Raw genomic sequence first — 20538 nt, forward strand, 5'->3', positions numbered from 1 at the left:
AGAGGATATGGAGGATAGGGTAAGAGGGACGCAAAGAGAGAGAATTGCTTTAATAAACTTCAAGATGGGCACTCAGTGGGGCATTAGACACCTCACCTGCTTTGGCAGAAACTGGACTAATCATTTGGAAGAATCAGGGATTTCTCTCCCACAAAACATATTCAATAATTATCTCAAATATGACTTATCTATGGCTTCAGCTCAGTTGATAAAATCCTGTGTATTTCTTACCTTTCTTCCTCCTGCAACTATGCTGTGTGGTTCAGTTTCAGAAGCTACCAACATATGATCTGTAAATAATTTGATATTCACCAGACACAGTTGTAATTTTCCAACCCGCGGCTCCCATATGCCATGTGGATTCCACTAAAAACTAATATACTTGGGATTGGACCAGGAAACTTTTGCCAAAGAGCTAACAAAAGCTCCAAGGTCTTTGGGCAGAGCCCTGGCAAAGCAAGGCTGCTGGTGAGTAACTCGGAGAAGTGTGCTCAACTTCAGCCCTCCCTATTCTTTCTCACTCCAAAGCCCTGCTTCAAAAATAGCTAATACAACCTTCCATGTTGAACATTTTAATTAGAAAGCCACAGAACATAATGGATTCTTTATACAAGTTTTGCATTCAAATAATTTAATAAAATGCAAACCAAAGTTTATACGTATCTTTAGCCATCTTTCCATGTTTCATTACCTTTCGGGGATTTAAACCACAAAAAATTTTTCATTTCAGTCTCAAGAGACGGGGCACACTGGCTCATGCCTATATTCCTGGCACTTTGGGAGGCTGAGACAGGAGGATTGCCTGAGGTCGGAAGTTCAAGACCAGCCTGGGCAACATAGTGAGAACCCCCATCTATAAAAATAAATAAATCTCAAGAAAAAAATTTAGGCATCTAAAATAGCCTGAATATTAAAAAAAGACAAGGGAGTCAGTGTTAGGGAATTCCTCTGCTTGAATACTTGAAAATAGCTTTGTTTCCAAAACTGTTTTTAGTAAGCCTAAAGGAGCACTAAAAATGACAACTGATCTCCAAAGTAAACCGAGGCACACACTGAGGGGTGTGTTTCTGGGTGGGCATGAAGCATGGATCACTGGGGCCATGTCCTTCCAGTGGCAACGACCTGCTTGGGATCAGGAAGCAGCTCCATCTGTTCTTGGAGGAGACTGCACGCGTCCTCAGGAGATCAATGGGCTGAACAAGCCATCTTCCGTGTGCAGAGGCCTCTTCCAGCCATCTCTGCTCCCGCAGACACTTGCTTAGCCACAAGGGTAATCCACTGGACTGCTCGGTATTCTGCTAGTGGCCAGGCGGGACTGGCCTGCCCAGGCCAGCATCCTCTTTACACCCTCACTGCTTCTTGTGTCCTTCTCAAAGCTGCCCGCCCCACTCTGATGGGCACCCTGTTCCTTAGTCAAGGGAAACGCCAGCCGCTGGGCTTCCTGCTAGCCTTCCAAATAAACTTGTGGTTGTCAGACAGTGGGAGCCAATCCCAACACCAACTCCTGTCGTCCCTGTCCTTTGCAGGAAGGGGGAGGGCTGTCAAGGAGGAGGAGGGCCAAGTGCCCAGGCTGTTGGGTGAGCGCCAGAAAGAACCTGTTGTGACAATGCTTTCTTCCCCCAGTGCTGCTGAGGGGGCTGAGAATGAAACAGTCCCTCTGACTGCCATCCAGGGGCACAGACAGAGGGCAAAACAGGGCAAAGAGCCAGCCACAGTCAGGCAGGGATCCAGGGCTGCTCAGCTGAGCTGATGACAGATGACTGACTGTTGGGCTGAGGGAGGTGGACGGTCCAAGTGTCCTTCCAGGTGTCCTTCAGCGGCCCTCCCTGATGCCTGTGCTAATGCGGCCCTTGCCCTTGGGCCCTGCCCCTCCAGGTCTCCAGTTAAAGGCCTCAGCTCTAGAAATCAAAGCTCTGAATGGGAAATGGAGAAGCCCAGGGGTGCAAAGTGCTAGTGATTGGCATGTTCGTCACAAGAGAGCCCTGAAAAGAGTAAGAGTGGCTCACAATAGAAGGAAGAAATGCACAGTGTGTTCCTCAGTTCAACAGAGGAAAAGTCTCTGCTTGACCAGAGATGGGACTCTTTCCAAGATGTCTGAACTGACTGCAATTTTCTCCTGAAATTCAACGCTAAGGCAAAGAAGAAAAACCCAAAAAGCTAATTATAGCCTCCAGGAATTCTCAGACCTTTCCACAAACTAGTCCCTGACAATTCTGCAGGAGCTCTGAAGATACGGAACTTGTGTAGAGCAAAAATGGAAAGAACTGCTGTCTCTGAGGGAAAAGCACACAAGCCCGCATGTGTCCGCTGGGCTCTTTCAAAAGGTCCTAAGATGTTCCCAGAAGGTGACAATGAGGCAGCCACGTTCTGCTGAGTCTTCAGAAACGGCCTTTCTAGGATAAGTGCTCCTTACACACTTCTCCCCGGGGCGTCGCTGTCACAGGAATGGTGGTCACCACCTGATTCTGAAACACGAAGATCTTGATTCTTTCAAACACCCAGACGAAGATAAGCAGGATGCTGACATACTGCACCCAGGCAAACTTTACCATCTCCCAGAATCCTGGCTGATAAGGACAGTTAAAGAGTTGAGGACCACATGGTATAAGTGAAAGTAAACTAAGGTTTAGGCCAGACAGGATATGGCAAGAATATTTCAAATACTCTTAAGATGAAAGAAATAATAAAAGATTATTAAAAAATAAATATGGATGATTCTGACTTAGAAGAATGGCTCAGAAAGAAATATGAACAGGAAATGATTTCCCCCCTGTATAAAGAGCAGACATAGTCATTTATGTGGAGATACAGTGCTGTAGCAATTTCCAATCAAAGGCTCCCACATCTGTTTCTGCTGGGGACAACTTTGGAATCTTTCCTTTTTGGAAGTTGAGTTACCACTGCCTCTCTAACAGAAAGATATGATATGGTTTCCACAGGGTATTGGATGACAACATTAATCACAAATGGAGTTTCATAGCTCTGCCCACCAGCCAGATGAAGTTGGGGTCATTCAGGATGGTGGCAACTGCAATACAATCATTAACCATTAATCCATGATGGGGCAGCCTATTGGCAAAATATATTGAGGGCTATAAGAATATTATTTTTTTTTTTTTGAGACGTAGTTTCGCTCTTGTTGCCCAGGCTGGAGTGCAATGGCGTGATCTTGGCTCATTGCAACCTCCACCTCCCGGGTTCAAGCAATTCTCCTGCCTCAGCTTCCTAAGTAGCTGGGATTACAGGCAGGCGCTACCACACCCAGCTAAATTTGTATTTTTAGTAGAGATGGGGTTTCTCCATGTTGGTCAGGCTGGTCTCGAACTCCCGACCTCAGGTGATCTGCCTGCCTCGGCCTCTCAAAGTGCTGGGATTATAGGCATGAGCCACCATGCTCGGCTATAAGAGTATTATTTTATTCCTGTGGGATATTCTGTACTTCAGAACTGAAAGAAGTCATTCAAAAGCATTAAAAATTGCATGTACAAAGTAGATTAACAAATAATTTGTTAAGATACTCATCAAAAAAGTATTTGATATGGTTTGGCTCTGTGACCCAAATCTCACCTTGAATTGTAACAAACCCCACGGATCAAGGGCAGGACCAGGTGGAGATAACTGAATCATGGGGGCAGTTTCCCCATGCCATTGTCATGATAGTGAGTTCTCACCAGATCTGATGGTTTTATATGGGGCTTCCCCCTTAGCTCTGCTCTCATTCTCTCTTCTGCAGCCCTGTGAAGAGGTGCCTTCCGCCGTGATTGTGAGGCCTACCCAGCCATGCAGAACTCTAAGTCAATTAAACCTCTTTTCTTTATAAATTACCCAGTCTCGGGTATGTCTTTACAGCTGTGTGAGAAACGACTAATACTATATTTATATTAAAATACGTCAAAAACTTGGAAATGCTCATGTGATCATCTACAATTGCTGAATGGCTAACTGAAAGAATAACATGTTGCCACTCTAAATAATATGTTTGTATGGACAAAGTCACGCCTTCTTGTAATCCCAAGGATCTGGGAGGCCAAGGTGGGAGGGTCACTTGAGGCCAGGAGTTTGAGAACAGCTTGGCTAACATATTGAGACCCTCTCTCTACTAAAAAGTAAAAAAAATTAGCTGGCATGGTGGCACGTGCCTGTAGTCCTAGCGGCCCAGGTGGCTGAGGTGAGAGGATCACTGAACCCACAGGAGTTCAAGGTTACAATCAGCTATGATTACAGCACTGCACTCCAGCCTGAGCATCAGAGCAAGACCGTGTGTCTCTTCAAGAAAAAAAAAATTAGAACTTTGTAGCAGTGTGGGGAAATACTTTTATTACATGGAAATACAAATAATTTGGATGCCAAAGTGTTTCAACACTATCATAATAAATATATTTTTTAAATCCACATAAGAATAAAGAGTGAAAAAAGTAAAGAAAAACATCGATTTCTTGGGTCGTGCTTTTTAGTTTTGTTTTAGAATTCTCTTTTTTAGTTTTGTTTTAGAATTCTCTTTATTATTATAAAAATGCTGCTAATGTATGACATAAAATCAGAAAGCAATACTGGATTTGCAGTTATCCCCCTTGTGAAATGTTTGTGTATAGTCTCCATGATGTCTGGTTGCCAAGTAACACTCTAGATGCCTTTACAGACAACCTCAGCCACCGACCAGCCAAACATGCCGAGTTAACACATGCTATGGCCTAGAGCTCTGTAAGGAATGAGCACACTGTGCCTTCTGGCAGGAAGCAGAGGCACTCCTGTTCTGCTCGACTGCTAATGTGGGGAGAGTCACCCACGTTCTCTATTTTTCTCTGAAAAGCATGAACAGCAATTTGTCTTTGGCATCTGTTACAGGTGTGGTATGGGGAACAACTCAGTTAGGCTTACATTTTTTAAAAAGGAAACCCATCAAGCCAGTGGTGGGATAATGATGGCATTTAACCATCACTAACCTGCTGGACCATGGGATGCTGGAGGGGTGGGGGTGGTCCCAGGTCTGAAGATCAGGACAAAAAAGACAAATCCTGGACAGCATATTTGCTTCCATCGTTGAGCATTCACGGGTTTTGACATTTTCATCACAAGGGTTCCAGTTCTGCTTGTCTCTGTTGCCCCCACTAACCTTGAAAGTCCTGAGCAGCGGCTGAATGAGCTCTACCTGTGACTCACCGTTCCTCTCCTGGTAGGCAGCAATAATATGGGTGAGGTCGTAGTCATAGGCAAAGGGGCTGGTCCCGTTGATGACGGATATCTGGGACACGGGAGGAGGATGTGGTGTGAGCATCTGGGAGGCTCCTCCTCTTTTCCTTCACCCTTCTGCCCACCCAGGCTGGTCCCACAGCTGGTCCCCCTCTTGTTCTTGGTGGCCTACTGCAGCATCAATAATCTTCTCTTCAAAGATGAATAAACTCTCTTGCAACAATTTAAGCCCATTTACTCTGTCCTTCCTTCTGTGGGGATGAAAATAAGTGGTCAGTGTCCATGTTTTATACGTTTTAAAGCTATTTATAAAATCTCTCTCAGCTGGATGTCATGGCTCATGCCTGTAATCCCAGCAATCTGGGAGGCTGAGGCAGGAGGACTGCTTGAGAGGACAGAAGTTCAAGACCAGCCTGGGCAACATAAAGACCCCATCTCTACCAAAAAAAAAAAAAAAAAAAAATCCCAATAAACTAGGCATTGTGGTGCCTCCAGTCCTAGCTTCCAGGGAGGCTGAGGTGGGTGAACTGCTTGTACCCAGGAGTATGAGGCACAATGAGTCATAGGTAGGCCACTGCACTCCAGCCTGGGCCACAGAGTGAGAGTCTAGTTTTTTTTATTAAAAAGTGGGTACGGGGGCAGGCACAGTGGCTCACACCTGTAATCCCAGCATGTTGGGAGGCCAACGTGAGTGGATCACTTGGGTCCAGGAGTTTGACACCAGCCTGAGAAACATGGCAAACCCTGTCTCTATAAAAAATGTAAAAATTAGCCAGGCGTGGTAGCATGCACCTGTAGTCCCAGCTAGCTACTCAGAAGGCTGAGGTAGGAGGATCATCTGAGCCTGGGGAGGTCAGGGCTGCAGTGAGCCATGATTGCGCCACTGTACTCCAGCCTGGGTGACAAAGGGAAACTCTGTCACAAAAAATAAATAAAATAATAAATGAAATTGTTTTAAAAAAGGTTAGGTGCAGTGGCTCATGTCTGTATTCCCAGTACCCTTGGAGGCTGAGGTGGGAGGATGCCTTATAACTGATAATTTCCCTTTTTCATTTTCCAAAGTACAGCAGCCCAACTTCTATGGTCCCCACTGTGATAAAATAAAGGTGAGGAATGAGTGATTAGATGCATGAGTTCTGGACACAGAAAGTTCCTGGCTCTGTTATACTTTCAAGATTTGAGCCTTTGGGAAAATTAATCACTGTAAGCCCAAGTTTTGTCTTCTCCAAAATGAGTTCATTCTTCAAACAAGCTTCTCTGTGAGCTTACCAAGTGATAGGCAGTGTGCCAGGCATGGACGTGATAGTGTATGAGATGCCACTGCTGTCAAGGCTGAGGGAGACAACAAATAAACCCACAAACACATATCCTGAGTAGGCCAGGCGGCAGGAGGGAGAGTCTGGCTGAGGGATGGTGGAGGGAGGGGCTGCTACTCTACAAGCAGGTCAGGGAAGGATGGTGCTTGGCGAGATCTGAACAGGGACCTGAATGGCATGGTCCGATAAGCCACATGGATGCCTGGCAGAGGAAATGGCAAGAGCAAAAGCCCTGAGGTGGCAGCTGCTTCTTGGGTTCAAGGAACAGCAAAAAGGCCAGGGGGGCTGCAAAGTAGCAAGGGGGACAGCAATGGGACCACTGGCTGGAGTGCTGGGAAAGGACAGTGCAGGCAGCTCAGAGGTTGCTGTGATGATTAAAGGAGATGAGACACATAAACCCCTGCACTCAAGGCTGGCATATGTTATGGGTTCAGTAAACTGTCTAGTAGTATTTCTGAAATACTTTACATGAACATTTTACATGATCTCTTGGAAACACACACTCCAAGTATGTGTATGGAAGAGAGAATGTATGTGTGTGTGTGTGCGCGCGTGCACATGTGTACCTAAAAGCAATAAACAATTTAGTTATTCAACAAACACAGATTTTTTCTCTCTCTCCCTCTAGGTGTAAATACAGGTGTATCTTCATAGTCTGAAAAGACTTCATGGCAAGAATTCCTTAGAAGGCCCCTTGAAAGCCACCCACAGAGAAATATTTCTACTTTTTATTCCCCTCTTCAAAGAATTTGACGAACAGTAACACACAGAAACAAAAGAGCTGGACAATGAGAAGCGCCCTTACATTGTATCGGGCATCTAGGCCACCACAGCTCATCGGCTGCTTCTGCTGCAGCCTCAGGTCTCCGTTCACGTATAATGGAGATCCCGGGACAGGAAAGGAGGACTGGAGAAATGCCATGCTCTGCATCACGAGGGTCGCCATCCTCTGAAATCATTAGAAGGACCAACAATACCAACCGCCATCAGATCTGAAGGGCTCTGGGTGCTAAGAGTCACCTGTCTTGGCTGAAACCTAAGAGGCCCTCACATACCTAGCGTAGCCATGCAGGAAACACTGCCTAGAACCTTCTGAGCTATTAATAGCCCATTATCGGTTAATATGACTAGTGAAAACCATTCGATTGGCCTAAGTTAAATCCCAAACTACATGGGGAAGAGGGCCTGCTACAGTGTGGGTCTTCTAGAAATCAGAAGAAGGACTCTGGTCTATTAAAAAGACACAAGGGAGAGGACAGCCTCCCAGCGGACTGACTCACGTGTAATTGATAGGAGAAAGTCAGGATGAGCTGCACACCGAGAACGTGCTCCGTGGACTGCAGGGGCAGCTCCAGCTTGAAATGTAACATGTCCATCTTCCCATCCTGGTTCCTGTCTTCTTCTCTAGTCTAGGAAACCCAAACAGGGCCAGCAGCCCTGGTCACTAATGAGTCTGGGAGGAATCCACATCACTTCTGTACATACACAATGACCCGCTGTCCTGCTGTACACAAAAGAAAGAGGCATTATCTCCCCCACTAAAAGAAAGAGAAAAATAGACAGGTGTAGGTGCATTAATACTGGGGAAAGAGGCACAAAGTGCATGGCCCCTGAACTTCATATCTGAGTCTTTCAAATGTTCACTGGACAAAATAAATGGGAACTTGAAGTGGCGATAACAAGACAAGAAACATGTGAATAGCATTTGTCTCATTTGATCTTTTTTTTAAAAATTTTTTAAATTTTATTTTTTTAAAGAGGTTCTCCCTATGTTGCCTAGGCTGGTCTTGAACTCCTGTGGTCAAGGGATCCTCCTGCCTTGGCCTCCCAAAGTGCTAAGATTACAGGGGTGAGCCACCACGCCCAGTCAGATCATATCTTGTTTGTTTTGTACTGGTGTTTTTTTTTTCTTTTGCATAAACATGCCTGGATTTGTATGGAAAATTTAAATAGTGTATCAGAATTGTCTTCTATGCCTCTAGAAGCAACTTTTTAAAATAGAAAAACACCTAATCCTAATCATTATGCATTCCCCCAACAAACTCAACAGAAAATTCCCAAGCTCTAGTTACACATTCTGAAACCACAAGTGTCTTTGCTTCAGATTCTTGATGTTGGATCTCATCTCATCATTTGTGTGAGGACCTGAAAGCCTTGTGCATCTTTTAGTAGCAATCAATGAAATGGAAAAGGAAGCTATGTCAAATCAGCAAAGCATTAAACCACATCTGTAAGATAAATTATGGGCATGAAAGTAAGGAAAAGAAACAGATCTGTGGAAGAAAAAAAGACAAATTATAGCTCATGAAGCATATGTAGGCAGTAAAAAAAAAAATTGGTATCCACTCCCACCATCCAGTCTGACCTCATAGTGATCCTAAAATGATCAGCAGGAAAAGATGGTTACTGAAAAGTGATTGCTGCTGACATGATCCCTCTGCACAACTCTGGATCTTTTTGCTACAAGTGATCCTTTCCCACCGTAGGTTCCCAGAAGGATTCTACTATGGTGTAGCAGCATTCCAATCTGGATCCCCCTTCTACTGATTCATTTTGATTCCCACCATTAATATTATGTGAGGAAAATAATTTTTGTACTTTTTTGGGCTAATAAAGTCATTTGAGATGAAGAAATCTCAGTTTTCAGAAACTTTCAATTATTTATTTCCTTCTAGACAATAATGTCCTTATTGTAGGTCTTGTTTTAGAGAAACCTCCCTCCCTTTTCTCCTGGATACTTCCTCTCTGCCCTGTTTCATCAGCTTCGGGGAGGGATATCTGCTACCTGGGCTGATGATCAAGTTACTGAGGCAATGACGGACTAGTCATTATGGGTAGGATGAAAAGAGCCTGCCTTGTCTTCCTGTGGATTTTCTTCAATTGGGATCTCGGTAGACAATGTTGTGTAACTCTCTGTGACGGATCCACGCCTTCCGGATCTTTAGGGTTGGACAGGAAGTAAAGATCACATTTCTCAACTTGCAACAGAGGATAGTGGCCAGGAGACAACTGCCAGATTCCAACACACTGTGGGGCGGGGAGAGAAACTCATTTCATTTGATCTTTACAATAAATGTTAAGCCCCAGGTAGACAGAACAAGTATTTTCCCATTACACAGATGAGAAAATCATGGGTGAGGGAGGTTAGGGCATTTATCAGAGGTACAGCAAGTAATGGTGAAGACAGAATTTCAGATCAGGTCTTTGACTTCAAATGTGGTATCCTTTCCAGGACTAAAATATCCAGACTTACTTATTTATTTATTTATTTTTGAGACGGAGTCTCGCTCTGTTGCCCAGGCTGGAGTGCGGTGGCATGGTCTCAGCTCACTGCAACCTCCGCCTCCTGGGTTCAAGCAATTCTCCTGCCTCAGTCTCCCGAGTAGCTGGGATTACAGGCACCTGCCACTTTGCCCGGCTAATTTTTTTGTATATTTAGTAGAGATGGGGTTTCACCATGTTGGCCAGGCTGGTCTCGAACTCCTGACCTCGTGATCCACCTGCCTTGGCCTCCCAAAGTGCTGGGATTACAGGTGTGAGCCACCGCACCCGGCCAGATTTATTTAAAAATTCAAAAAGAAGACAGTGGGTTGGAGAAGTCTTTTTGCAAAACGGCAGCACCAGGCATCAAAGTCTGTATACTTGCCTGTGTGCATAATTCCGCTCCAAGTTGAGAGAGGGCTGAGATGTGGCTCAGCACCATCAATAGTGTCTACTTGTTAAATTCACTCATTAATCTGCTATGAACTTTTTGAGGCCCTACAGGCACTATTTCAGATGATGAGAATATAATCTAAACAAAACAGACTAAGTCTCCATCCTAATGGAGCTTATGTTCCCAACCAAGAAGAGAGAAAATAGATTAATAAATATGCAACAATATCAAATAGTGATGAGTGCCACAGAGAAAAACAAGGCAGGCTAAAATGAAAGAATAATGAAGGTAGAATTTAACGGAAAGTTTTACAGAAAATATTCAGGATGACCTGACTTGTTGGAGACCTGAAGGAAGCGAGGTAATGAGGTGATGGGGTGCAGCAATGTCTTAGGGAAGAAAGATCTAGATTCACCAAGTGCATGTGCTCTAGGTGCCCATGGGGCCAGAAGAGTTGGCAGAATGGGTGAGAGGGAGAGCAGGACGGAGACAGGGGACAGAGAAGTGAGGACACAAAGGGTGTGTCTCCCAAAAACAACCTGTCACTAAGCTAGACTCTCACCCCTATGGGCTAGCAAGGGTTGGCTATGTTATCACTTGGCCCACTGAAGAAATCAATTAGTTAATTCCATTTAGTTGAAAGTGAGCCTAACATATGTGCAACAGCTACAAAGGCAGGCATTCAAAGGCTACTACTTCCTCAACACAAACTCCAGGTCACTATCTAACCTTCCACTGGTGCCTGGCCAAGAGAATTCACAAAGGATACAACCACTTCACACCTATGAGGTATATGCAGGATTTGAAACAATTGTTATATCTATGGATTGTCCCATGTGATCCCTCCATATATCCCAGGAGAGAGTTGGCTACTCTCATGCCCAGCATATGGATAGATAAATTGAGGCTGAACAAACGAACTACTGCTCTTCCTCCACCAATGAAAAAAGCCACCTTTAGTCAATAGTGTCAATCAGAGATTGAGGGCAGGATTCTTGGTCCTCAAGATTTCAGGCCCCACCTCTTCCACAACAAACCCATATACTCTTGCAGCTTCTTTCCCGGCTGCCATTAGGCCAGGAGCTATTCCTGCCTTTCGCTGCCCAGAGACGCACCCTCCCTGGCTGGCAGCAGCTCCAGAGGGAGCAGTGCCTGCATCTGGATACTGCTCCTCCCTAACAAGTGTGCACCTGCCAGAGCTCTGGCGCCCACACAAATCCCTCCTGCCTGGGCAGCTACTGTGGCCCCTGGCTCAGTCAAGAGTAGCCTGGCCTCCCAGCTGAGGCCCCCTGTCCACCATCCACCGCCAGCTCATCCCCAAGCCACAGCACAGCACCATGCTTCTCTTCCAAAGCAGAAAGACCATCTTCTACCCCAGGTCCTCACCTGCCACTCCCAAATCAATCTGACCCTCTGACCACCCCAACACCTAGTCTACAGAAAGTTCTATGATGGCATCAGGAATTCACTGGTCCAAAGCAAACAAATGGGATGCAAACCTGCCTCCAAGAACTCAGATTAAGACAGGGTATGGTGGCTCCCACCTGTAATCCCAGCACTTTGGGAGGCCGAGGCAGGTGGATCACCTGAGGTCAGGAGTTTGAGACCAGCCTGGCCAATATGGTGAAGCCCCATCTCTACTATTAATAATAATAATAAAAATTAGCTAGGTGTGGTGGTGCGTGGCTGTAATCCCAGTTACTCGGGAGGCTGAGGCAGGAGAATCACTGGAACCTGGGAGGCAGAGGTTGCAGTGAGCTAAGATTGTGCCACTGCACTGGAACCTGGGCGACAGACTGAGACTCTGTTCCCCACCAAAAAAAAGCCAACAATAACAAAAATTAGCTGGGCATAGTGGCACACTCCTGTAATCCCAGCCACTTGGGAGGCTGAGGAAGGAGAATTGGTTGAATCCAGGAGGTGAACTGGTTGAATCCGGGAGGCGGAGGTTGCAGTAAGCCAAGATCACACCACCACTGCCCTCCAGCCTGGGCAACAAAGCGAGACTCTGTCTCAAAAAACAAAGAACTCAGATTAGTCACCACTGGCTGCTGGCTGCCCCCACTGATGTGAGACCACACCCCGGACTCCTGCTGTGGAAGGCTTCTGCTGAAGCTGTGAAAAGCACTGCTTTTTGCAGTAATTCAAGGCACTGCTGGAGCCTGGCTTCTTACTGACTGACCCATAACCATCGGGGCAGTGACCTAGGAGGCAGGGCCCTGATCTGCCAGAAATACATGAAGCTGGAAACTTCCAGAAAAATGGGTCTGGACACAGGTGTGCCAACCAACTACTAAGGGCTGAACTGTGTGCACCACAGATTCCCAAGTTAAATATGATAGGGCTGTGGCCTTACAAGAGGAAGAGATTTCAATCTCCTGATATCTCTCTCTCTGCTATGTGAGGACATAGAAGGCACCCAACTCCCAGTCAGAACCCAACCATGCTGGCACCCTTATCTCAGACTTCCAGCCTCCAGAACTGAGGAAACAGTGTGTGTGTGTGTGTGTGTGTGTGTGTGTGTGTGTGTGTGTGTGTGTGTGTGTGTGTGTGTGTGTGTGTGTGTGTGTGTGTGTGTGTGTGTGTGTGTGTGTGTGTGTGTGTGTGTGTGTGTGTGTGTGTGTGTGTGTGTTCTAGAGACATGGTCCCTCTCCGTTGCCCAGGCTGGAATGCAGTGCTCGATCATAGCTCACTGCACCCTTGAACTCCTGGCCTCAAGCAATCCTCCCATCTTGGTCTCCCAAGATGCTGGCATTACAGGTGTGAGCCACAAGGCCAGCCAATGTCTGGTTTTTTTTTTCTTTTTTTTGAGACAGAGTTTCGCTCTTGTTGCCCAGGCTGTAGTGCAGTGGTGCCATCTCGGCGCACTGCAACCTCTGCCTCCCAGGTTCAAGCGATTCTCCTGTCTCAGCCTCCCGAGTAGCTGGGATTACAGGCATGTGCCACCACAGCTGGCTAATTTTTTGTATTTTTAGTAGAGACGGAGTTTCACCATGTTGGCCAGGCTGGTCTCAAACTCCTGACCTCAGGTGATCTGCCCGTCTCAGCCTCCCAAAGTGCTGGGATTACAGGTGTGAGCCACTGTGCCCAGTCCATGGCTGGTCTCCAACTACTGGCCATGTGTGGGAACAGGTACCTGAGGTCTTGGCTTCTCTGTGGTCCTAGCTACTGGGGAGGCTGAGGCAGGAGGATTGTGTGAGCCCAGAAGTTCAAGTTACAGTGAGCTATGATCACATCATTGCATGACACTACACAAAATCACTAAACAACAGAGCAAGACCCCATGTCTTTAAAAAAGAAAAAACAAAAACAAAAACAAAAAAAGGCTGGGAGTGGTGGCTCACGCCTATAATCCTAGCACTTTGGGAGGCCGAGGTGGGAGGATCATTTGAGCTCAGGAGTTCAAGACCAGACTGGGCCACATAGGGAGAACCTGTCTCTACAAAAAATAAAAAATAAAAAACTAGCTGGGCATGGTGGCTCACACCTGTGGTCCCAGATACTCAGGAGGCTGAGGTGTGAGAATCACTTGTGCCCAGGAGGTGGAGGCTACAGTGAGCCATGATGGCACCACTGTACTCCAGGCTGGGCAACAGAGTAAGACCTTGTCTCAAATGAATAAAAAATAAAAGAATATAAGGGGAAATGAGACTAAGCACTGTGGTAGAATGGGCGCCAAAAGGTGTTCAAATTCTCATCCCCAAAACCTGTGAATAAGTTACAAGGCAAAAGGTGCTGAAGAAATGGTTTGCTAGACTATTTAACAAAATGAAGAAAATAATTTTTAAAAACCTGTGATTAAATTAAGGATATTTAATCAGCTGTGATTAAAGATCTCACAGTAGGGGGTTACTGTAAATTTTCAAGATGGGTCTAAAGTAATCACAAGTTTCTTTGTGAGAAGGAGACAGGAGGTAGAGTCAGAAAGATTTGAAGATGTTACACTGCTGGATTTGGAGAAGAGGAGGGGACCATGGGCCTAGGAATGCAAGTGGCCTCTAGAAGCTGGTAAAGTCAAGGAAAGAAATTCTTCCTAGAGCCTCTAGAAGGAACACAGTCCCGTTGAACCTTGGTTTTAGCCCAGAGACATCCAATTTGGACTTTTGACCACCAGAAGTAAGAACTATAAGATGACAAAATCAATATGGTTTTAAGTAGCTCAATTTGGGGAACTGATTACAGTAACAATAGCAAACTTATACAAACATTAAGAATTTATTCATTCATCTGTGAATATTTATTTATTTATGAGTCTCACTCTGTCACCTAGGCTGGAGTACAGTGGCACGATCTCAGCTCACTGCAACCTCCGCCTCCTGGGTGCAAGCGATTCTCATGTCTCAGCTTCCTGAGTAGCTGGGATTACAGGCACAAGCCACTACGCCAAACTAATTTTTTTGCATTTTTAGTAGCAATGGGGTTTTGCCAAGTTGGCCAGGCTGGTCTCGAACTCCTGACCTCAGGTGATCTGCCCACCTAAGCCTCCCAAAGTGCTGGGATTACAGGCGTGAGCCACTGTGCCCAGTCCATCTGTGAATATTTACAGAGTTCGTTCTATATGCTGGCAACATTGGTGAAAAACAAAGTCTAAGATGCCTGCTCTCAAAGAGCTTATTTCTTTAAGGATGTATTTTCAGACAGATATTGCAGTGAAACAGAACAGACACAGAGAACAAACACAAGCGGTCTATAATGGCTGGCTCCCTGGCCTCTAACCTCCACAGCAGAGTCACCTAACTCCCAACCAAGGCCTCAAGACCAACCTGGCCCCAAATGGCAGCAACAGAAAGAAACTGAGCCAAGTGGGCAGCATGAGGCTCAGCACTCAGCCCTCCTTCCAGCTGGCCCCACTCTCATCTCGTGTTCCAGTGAATGACTGGGTCAACACAGCCAGTTCCTCTGAAGCTGGGGTTCTAAGCAGACCACATGAGTCCTCCTGGGGATTAAGAGTCTTATGTGGTCCTGCAACTCCATGCTGAGGCTGGGCTGCCTTGATACTAATCATTGCCCATCAGCCTGCAGCTCTACCCATTGTCCACTGGGAGACTCCTTTCCTGCCAAACCCCATCTCCCTGCCTGGAGGTCCAACTGTCCCCTCCACTCCTCTCTAACAAGAGGACATGCCCACTGAACTACCAACTGTAGTCAACCACCTCTCTCGGATACTGCCTGCCTGCTCCTCCCTGGTTCTTGGGTGTGCCCGTGGCCTGCCTCACCTCAGTGGTCTCTGGGTCCTAGCCTGAGCAGACTTTGTCCTGATCAGGCTTTCCATCTATTCTCCATGCAAACCAATAAGTCAATGCCACTGGGTACGGGATTTCTTCTTGGGATGATGCAAATATTCTCAAATTGATTGTGGTGATAGTTATACAACTCTCTGAACATACTAAAAACCACTGGACTGTGTACTTTAAAAAAAGTCAGAATTGGCCGGGCATGGTGGCCCACACCTGTAATCCCAGCACTTTGGGAGGCTGAGGTGGGTGGATCATGAGGTCAGGAATTCAAGACCAGCCTGGCCAAAATGGTGAAACCCTGTCTCTACTAATAACACAAAAATTACCCAGGCACGGTGGTGGGCGCCTATAATCCCAGCTACTGGGGAGGCTGAGACAGAGAAATGCTTGAACCCAGGAGGCAGAAGTTGCAGTGAGCTGAGATCCTGCCACTGCACTCCGGCCTAGACGACAGAGCAAGACTTCGTCTCAAAAAAAAAAAAAAAAAAAAGCCAGGGGCAGTGGCTCACACCTGTAATCCCAGGACTTTGGTAGGCCGAGGCGGGCGGATCACGAGGTCAGGAGATCGAGACCATCCTGGCTAACACGGTGAAACCCCATCTCTAATAAAAATACAAAAAATTAGCCAGGTGTGGTGGCGGGCGCCTGTAGTCCCTGCTACTCAGGAGGCTGAGGCAGGAGAATGGTGTGAACCCAGGAGGCGGAGCTTGCAGTGAGCCGAGATTGCGCTGCTGCACTCCAGCCTGGGCGACAGAGTAAGACTCCGTCTCAAAAAAAAAAATAAATAAATAAAAATAAAAGTCAGAATCATTCCGTCTCTGCTCAAAACCCCCCAGTAGAGCCCTCCAGGATCTGCCCTCCCGTCCTCCTCTCCCCCTTGCCCACATAGTCCCTCCAGGCACCCTGGACCCCTCAATGTTTCTTCTGTAAGCTCCTGTTTCAGGGCCTCTGAATCTGCTGCTCCCTGGCCTAGAACACTTGCTCTTACCCCAAGAGCTGTTGGCTCATTCCTCACTTCCTTCAGATTTTGACTCCAATATCATCATCATCGAGGGTCTCCCCATCACCCAATGGCAAATGGCACTCCACCCCAGCCACACAGGCTCTGCCACTTCCTACCCTCACCCTCACACTCACAACCAGCTGTTCCAGCCCACAGGTTGGTTGTTTTCTCCCTCCCTCCATTGGAATTAAAGCTCCATGTGGGAAAGGGCTTTGTTTTGTTCACCATGGCATCTTGACCTAGTACCTAGAGAAAAAAAAGGGGGGCACATGATTGACACTCAGTAAATGTTTGTTGAGTGAATAAATGAGTGGTCCAAATGTGACCCAGTCTTGATTCCAGCAATGACACAAGAAAAATATTCTTGGGTTGTACTTTAATTATCACAAGACCCACTAGGACTTTAGTTTAGTGAAATCTGTACTATCACACAATAAAATCAATCCTGATACCAGAAAAAGATCTGCCTTCCTTGACATTCAGATTCATTAAAAATGACAAAAGAAATCTGAACAACTGGAATAAGGAGGGTTGGGCAGATATTGCGGGTAAAAAAAATCAATCCAAAGCTTCCTGGTAGAAATGAATATTTCAGAGCAATGATTTTGCAATAACAAGTTGGCATAAACTGCAAATAACCTTTTCTGTGGGGCCAAAATATTAACTATGCTTCAGGAAGACAGGCTTTGGTGCCTCAAACAAGATCAGACCTCATGTACCCAATACAACTATCATTCCAGCTAAAGATGGGATGCAGGTTGATATGGTCTGGCTCTGTGTCCGCACACAAATCTCATATTGAATTGTACTCCCATAATTCCCACGTGTTGTGCAAGGGACCTGGTAGGAGATAACTGAATCACGGTGGCAGTTCCCCCCACCATACTGCTCTCGTGGTAGTAAGTCTCAAGAGATCTGATGGTTTTATCAGGGGTTTCTGATTTTGCATCTTCCTCATTCTCTCTTCGCCTGCTGCCATCCATGGAAGATGGGACTTGCTCCTCCTTGCCTTCCGCGATGATTGTGAGGCTTCCCCAGCCGCATGGAACTGTAAGTCCAATTAAGCCTCTTTCTTTTGTAAGTTGCCCCGTCTTAGGTACGTCTTTACCAGCAGCATGAAAACGGACTAATACACAAGTTATGTATTTACCACCAAATTCTCATCTATTTGGGGTCAAGGGCCATGCCTCCTATCTGCTTATACCTCCAGGTCAGAGCCTGCACTTGGCCAAATGTATACACACTGAATGAATGATCCGTGGTATTCAACACCTTGAAGTTATATATCCATAAAAATAATCTTAAACTCAAGTACACATTGCAGTTTAAAATTTTCAGAACAATTTCTGAGATCAAAACAATTATCATGGATACAGATTCTCTACTTTGATACATTAAAACTATCATCCCAAATCCACTTATCTCAATCTTTTCTTAATGAAATAAAAGGGATCTAAAAGCCAGAAGAGTCAACAGAATATTCAGTTCCAAAGTATCACCCCATATAGGACTGTTAATTAAGAGAGGGTTCAGGTACCCCTACAATGGAGAGATCTGACAGACACCATCTTCACGAAAGGATCAAACTTGTCAACAAAGGTACAAACTGACATCTCTTAAGGTGATCTACAGATAAGTGTACATCACCTATGCAGGTGGCATTCTGAACAAAAAATCTGAGTCTAATAATGAAGAAAATCAGAGGAAGCCAGATTGTAAAACATTCTATGAAACAATTGGCATGGGCCAGGCATGGTGGCTCACGCCTGTAATCCCAACACTTTGAAAGGCCGAGGTGGGTGGATCACTTGAGATCAGGAGTTCCAGACCAGCCTAGCCAACATGGTGAAACCCTGTCTCTACTAAAAAAAAAAAAAAAAAAAAAAAAAAAATTAGCTGGGCATGGTGTACATGCCTGTAATCCCAGCTACTCGGGAGGCTGAGGCAGGAGAATGGTGTGAACCTGGGAGGTGGAGCTTGCAGTGAGCCGAGATCGAGCCACTGCACTCCAGCCTGGGCGATGGAGTGAGACTCCGTCTCAAAAAAAAAAAAAAAAAAAAAGGCCGGGCGTGCTGGCTCACACCTGTAATCCCAACACTTTGGGAGGCCGAGGCAGGCAGATCACCTGAGGTTGGGAGTTCATGACCAACCTGACCAACATGGAGAAACCCCGTCTCTACTAAAAATACAAAATTAGCCAGGGATGGTGGTGCATGCCTGTAATCCCAGGTACTCCGGAGGCTGTGGCAGGCGAATCGCTTGAATCTAGGAGGCGGAGATTGCAGTGAGCCGAGATAGCGCCATTGCACTCCAGCCTGGGCAAGAACAGCTAAACTCCGTCTCAAAAATAAATAAATAAATAAGGAAACAAAAACAGATTAATCTGGTCCCAGTAGTGCCTCCAGATTGCATGAACATTTCATTTTTCTCACAGGGTCCCCAGAACACCATCAATTTTTTGATATCACTGTCAAAAGTGATCCTAGCACCTTCTGAAATAACGTGAGCTGCCAGATTCTCATTTCAGGCATGACCACAAGCGAACATCTGCATCTGACCCCAACCTGCCTGATGATCTTACCCACTACTTCACAATCCCGTCCGGGAAAATCCCTGGGCACATAACACTGCAAGTCCCAGGTGTCCGCTGAAAGGCGCCTGGCAGTCGCTGCCCAGGGGATGAGAAATCACAGGTGCCTTGTTTGGAATTAGAGTCTGGAATCTCGTTCCCTCTGCTCTGGTCCCTCACTGTTTATGAAGATCTCAGTCCCCTCTGCTGGGAGCCCCACCTCCCCTTTCAGGGCCACGGGCCCCAGTCTTCTTGCCTTTCAAGGACCACACAAATAACTGTGCCTCCCCTCAAAGCCTTTCTCCTCCTTCCCAGGTGAAGTCCTCTCTCCTCCCTCCAGCTTTCCGGGCACGGAGCGTTCTTCCTGGCATTAGAATTCTGAGCAACCCTCCTAGCAGGCCCAGCTCAAGCTGCAGCGGGGAGGAAGAGTTCAAAGGAAGCTGTGCCAAAGATCTGGAAGGGCGGGTGGAAGACGCGGCAACAGGTGGCACCAGGTCTGGGAAAGAGATTCCTAGAAAGCGGAGCGGGTCTCGGAGGGGGTGGATTTGGCCCCAGGCGCCCGCGATCAGCGAACGAGCGCCCGCGCTGAGGGGCCGGGCTGCAGCCCCCGGGCAAGGGGAGCGCGAGCTCTTACTCCTCAGCCGGGCCGGGCCGCTCCGAGTCCCCTCGAAGGAGGCCGGGCGCCGTGGGGCAACCCAGGCATGGCGGGGACCACCGCCTCCCGGGCTCGTGGGGTGCAGCTCGGAAGCTCTAGGCCAAGACCCGCTCGGGTGGCGGCCCCGGGTCCACCTGCGGCCGCTCCCTGCACCTCACGCCCAGCGGGGCTCCGGGGACCCGCCTCAGGGACCGGCGAGGAAGTGACGGGTAAAGGGGTCCGGGAGAGCAGAGGGAACCCCCTCCAGGAGGACAGCGCCCACCCAGCAGGTCAGCGGCACACCGGGGACGCCGCCCGGACTCGGGGCGCCCATAACCCGGCCCACCCGCCGCTGCCGTCGCTCCCCTAGCGCTCCATCCGGTCGCCATTCACCACAGAGTTGAGGGACGAGCTACCGAAGGGCAGCAGCGGGCAGCCACCAGCACCCTCACCACCTCAGCGTCACTCCACCCGAGACCCTCTTCCTCCAATCCCAACAGCGCTGCCAAGTGACCGTTCCCTCCTCCAATGAGAAGGCGCTGCAGCCGGCGGGGGCAGAGCCCCTGACGTTGCGCAGGGCTCGCACAGACCCACCCCCATGGACGCGCGCTACCCTGGCCCCTGCCCGCGAACTGCGCACTCTGCACTGCCCTTCTCTGCAGCGCCCCCTGTAAGAAAGAAGGGAATTGCATGCGGCCCACCCGACCAGAGCTGTGGATTTACCAGGGATCTGACACAGCAGTGATCAGAACAGATTTGTAACGTTGTAGTATCTAGGTCTGGACCCCAATATTTACGAAATCTTCATGAGTAGAATACGAACATTCTCAGGCCGGGTGTGGTGCCTCACGCCTGTACTCCCAGCACTCTGGGAGGCCGAGGCGGGCGGATCACTTGAGGTCAGGAGTTCGAGATCATCCTGGCCAACATGGTG

The 20538-nt window shown here is 47.3% G+C and overlaps 1 protein-coding gene across 1 annotated transcript; it reads right to left on the reverse strand.

Annotated features, from left to right (window-relative positions):
- Positions 1 to 5160: 5160 nt before the first annotated feature.
- Positions 5161 to 20095, reverse strand: LOC129015483 (transmembrane protein 231-like). Its single transcript, XM_054453563.2, has 4 exons — positions 18983 to 20095; positions 7787 to 8010; positions 7312 to 7455; positions 5161 to 5441 (listed from the first exon to the last, which is right to left on the reverse strand). Exons 2-4 carry the CDS (start codon positions 7880 to 7882, stop codon positions 5415 to 5417), a joined length of 267 nt encoding a protein of 88 aa, XP_054309538.1. The 5' UTR covers positions 7883 to 8010; positions 18983 to 20095; the 3' UTR covers positions 5161 to 5414.
- Positions 20096 to 20538: the final 443 nt, after the last annotated feature.

Source organism: Pongo pygmaeus, chromosome 18 (assembly GCF_028885625.2).
Source record: "Pongo pygmaeus isolate AG05252 chromosome 18, NHGRI_mPonPyg2-v2.0_pri, whole genome shotgun sequence".
NCBI classification, from domain to species: domain Eukaryota; kingdom Metazoa; phylum Chordata; class Mammalia; order Primates; family Hominidae; genus Pongo; species Pongo pygmaeus.

What these genes read in the sequence shown, in the direction of transcription:
- LOC129015483 (XM_054453563.2), bottom strand. Translation starts at nt 7,882, where the DNA reads ATGGACATGTTACATTTCAAGCTGGAGCTGCCCCTGCAGTCCACGGAG. An exon ending in CTTTCTCCTATCAATTACAC is followed by an intron (nt 7,456 to 7,786) that starts GTGAGTCAGTCC and finishes TAATGATTTCAG; the next exon opens with AGGATGGCGACCCTCGTGAT. An exon ending in GCCTAGATGCCCGATACAAT is followed by an intron (nt 5,442 to 7,311) that starts GTAAGGGCGCTT and finishes TCATCCCCACAG; the next exon opens with AAGGAAGGACAGAGTAAATG.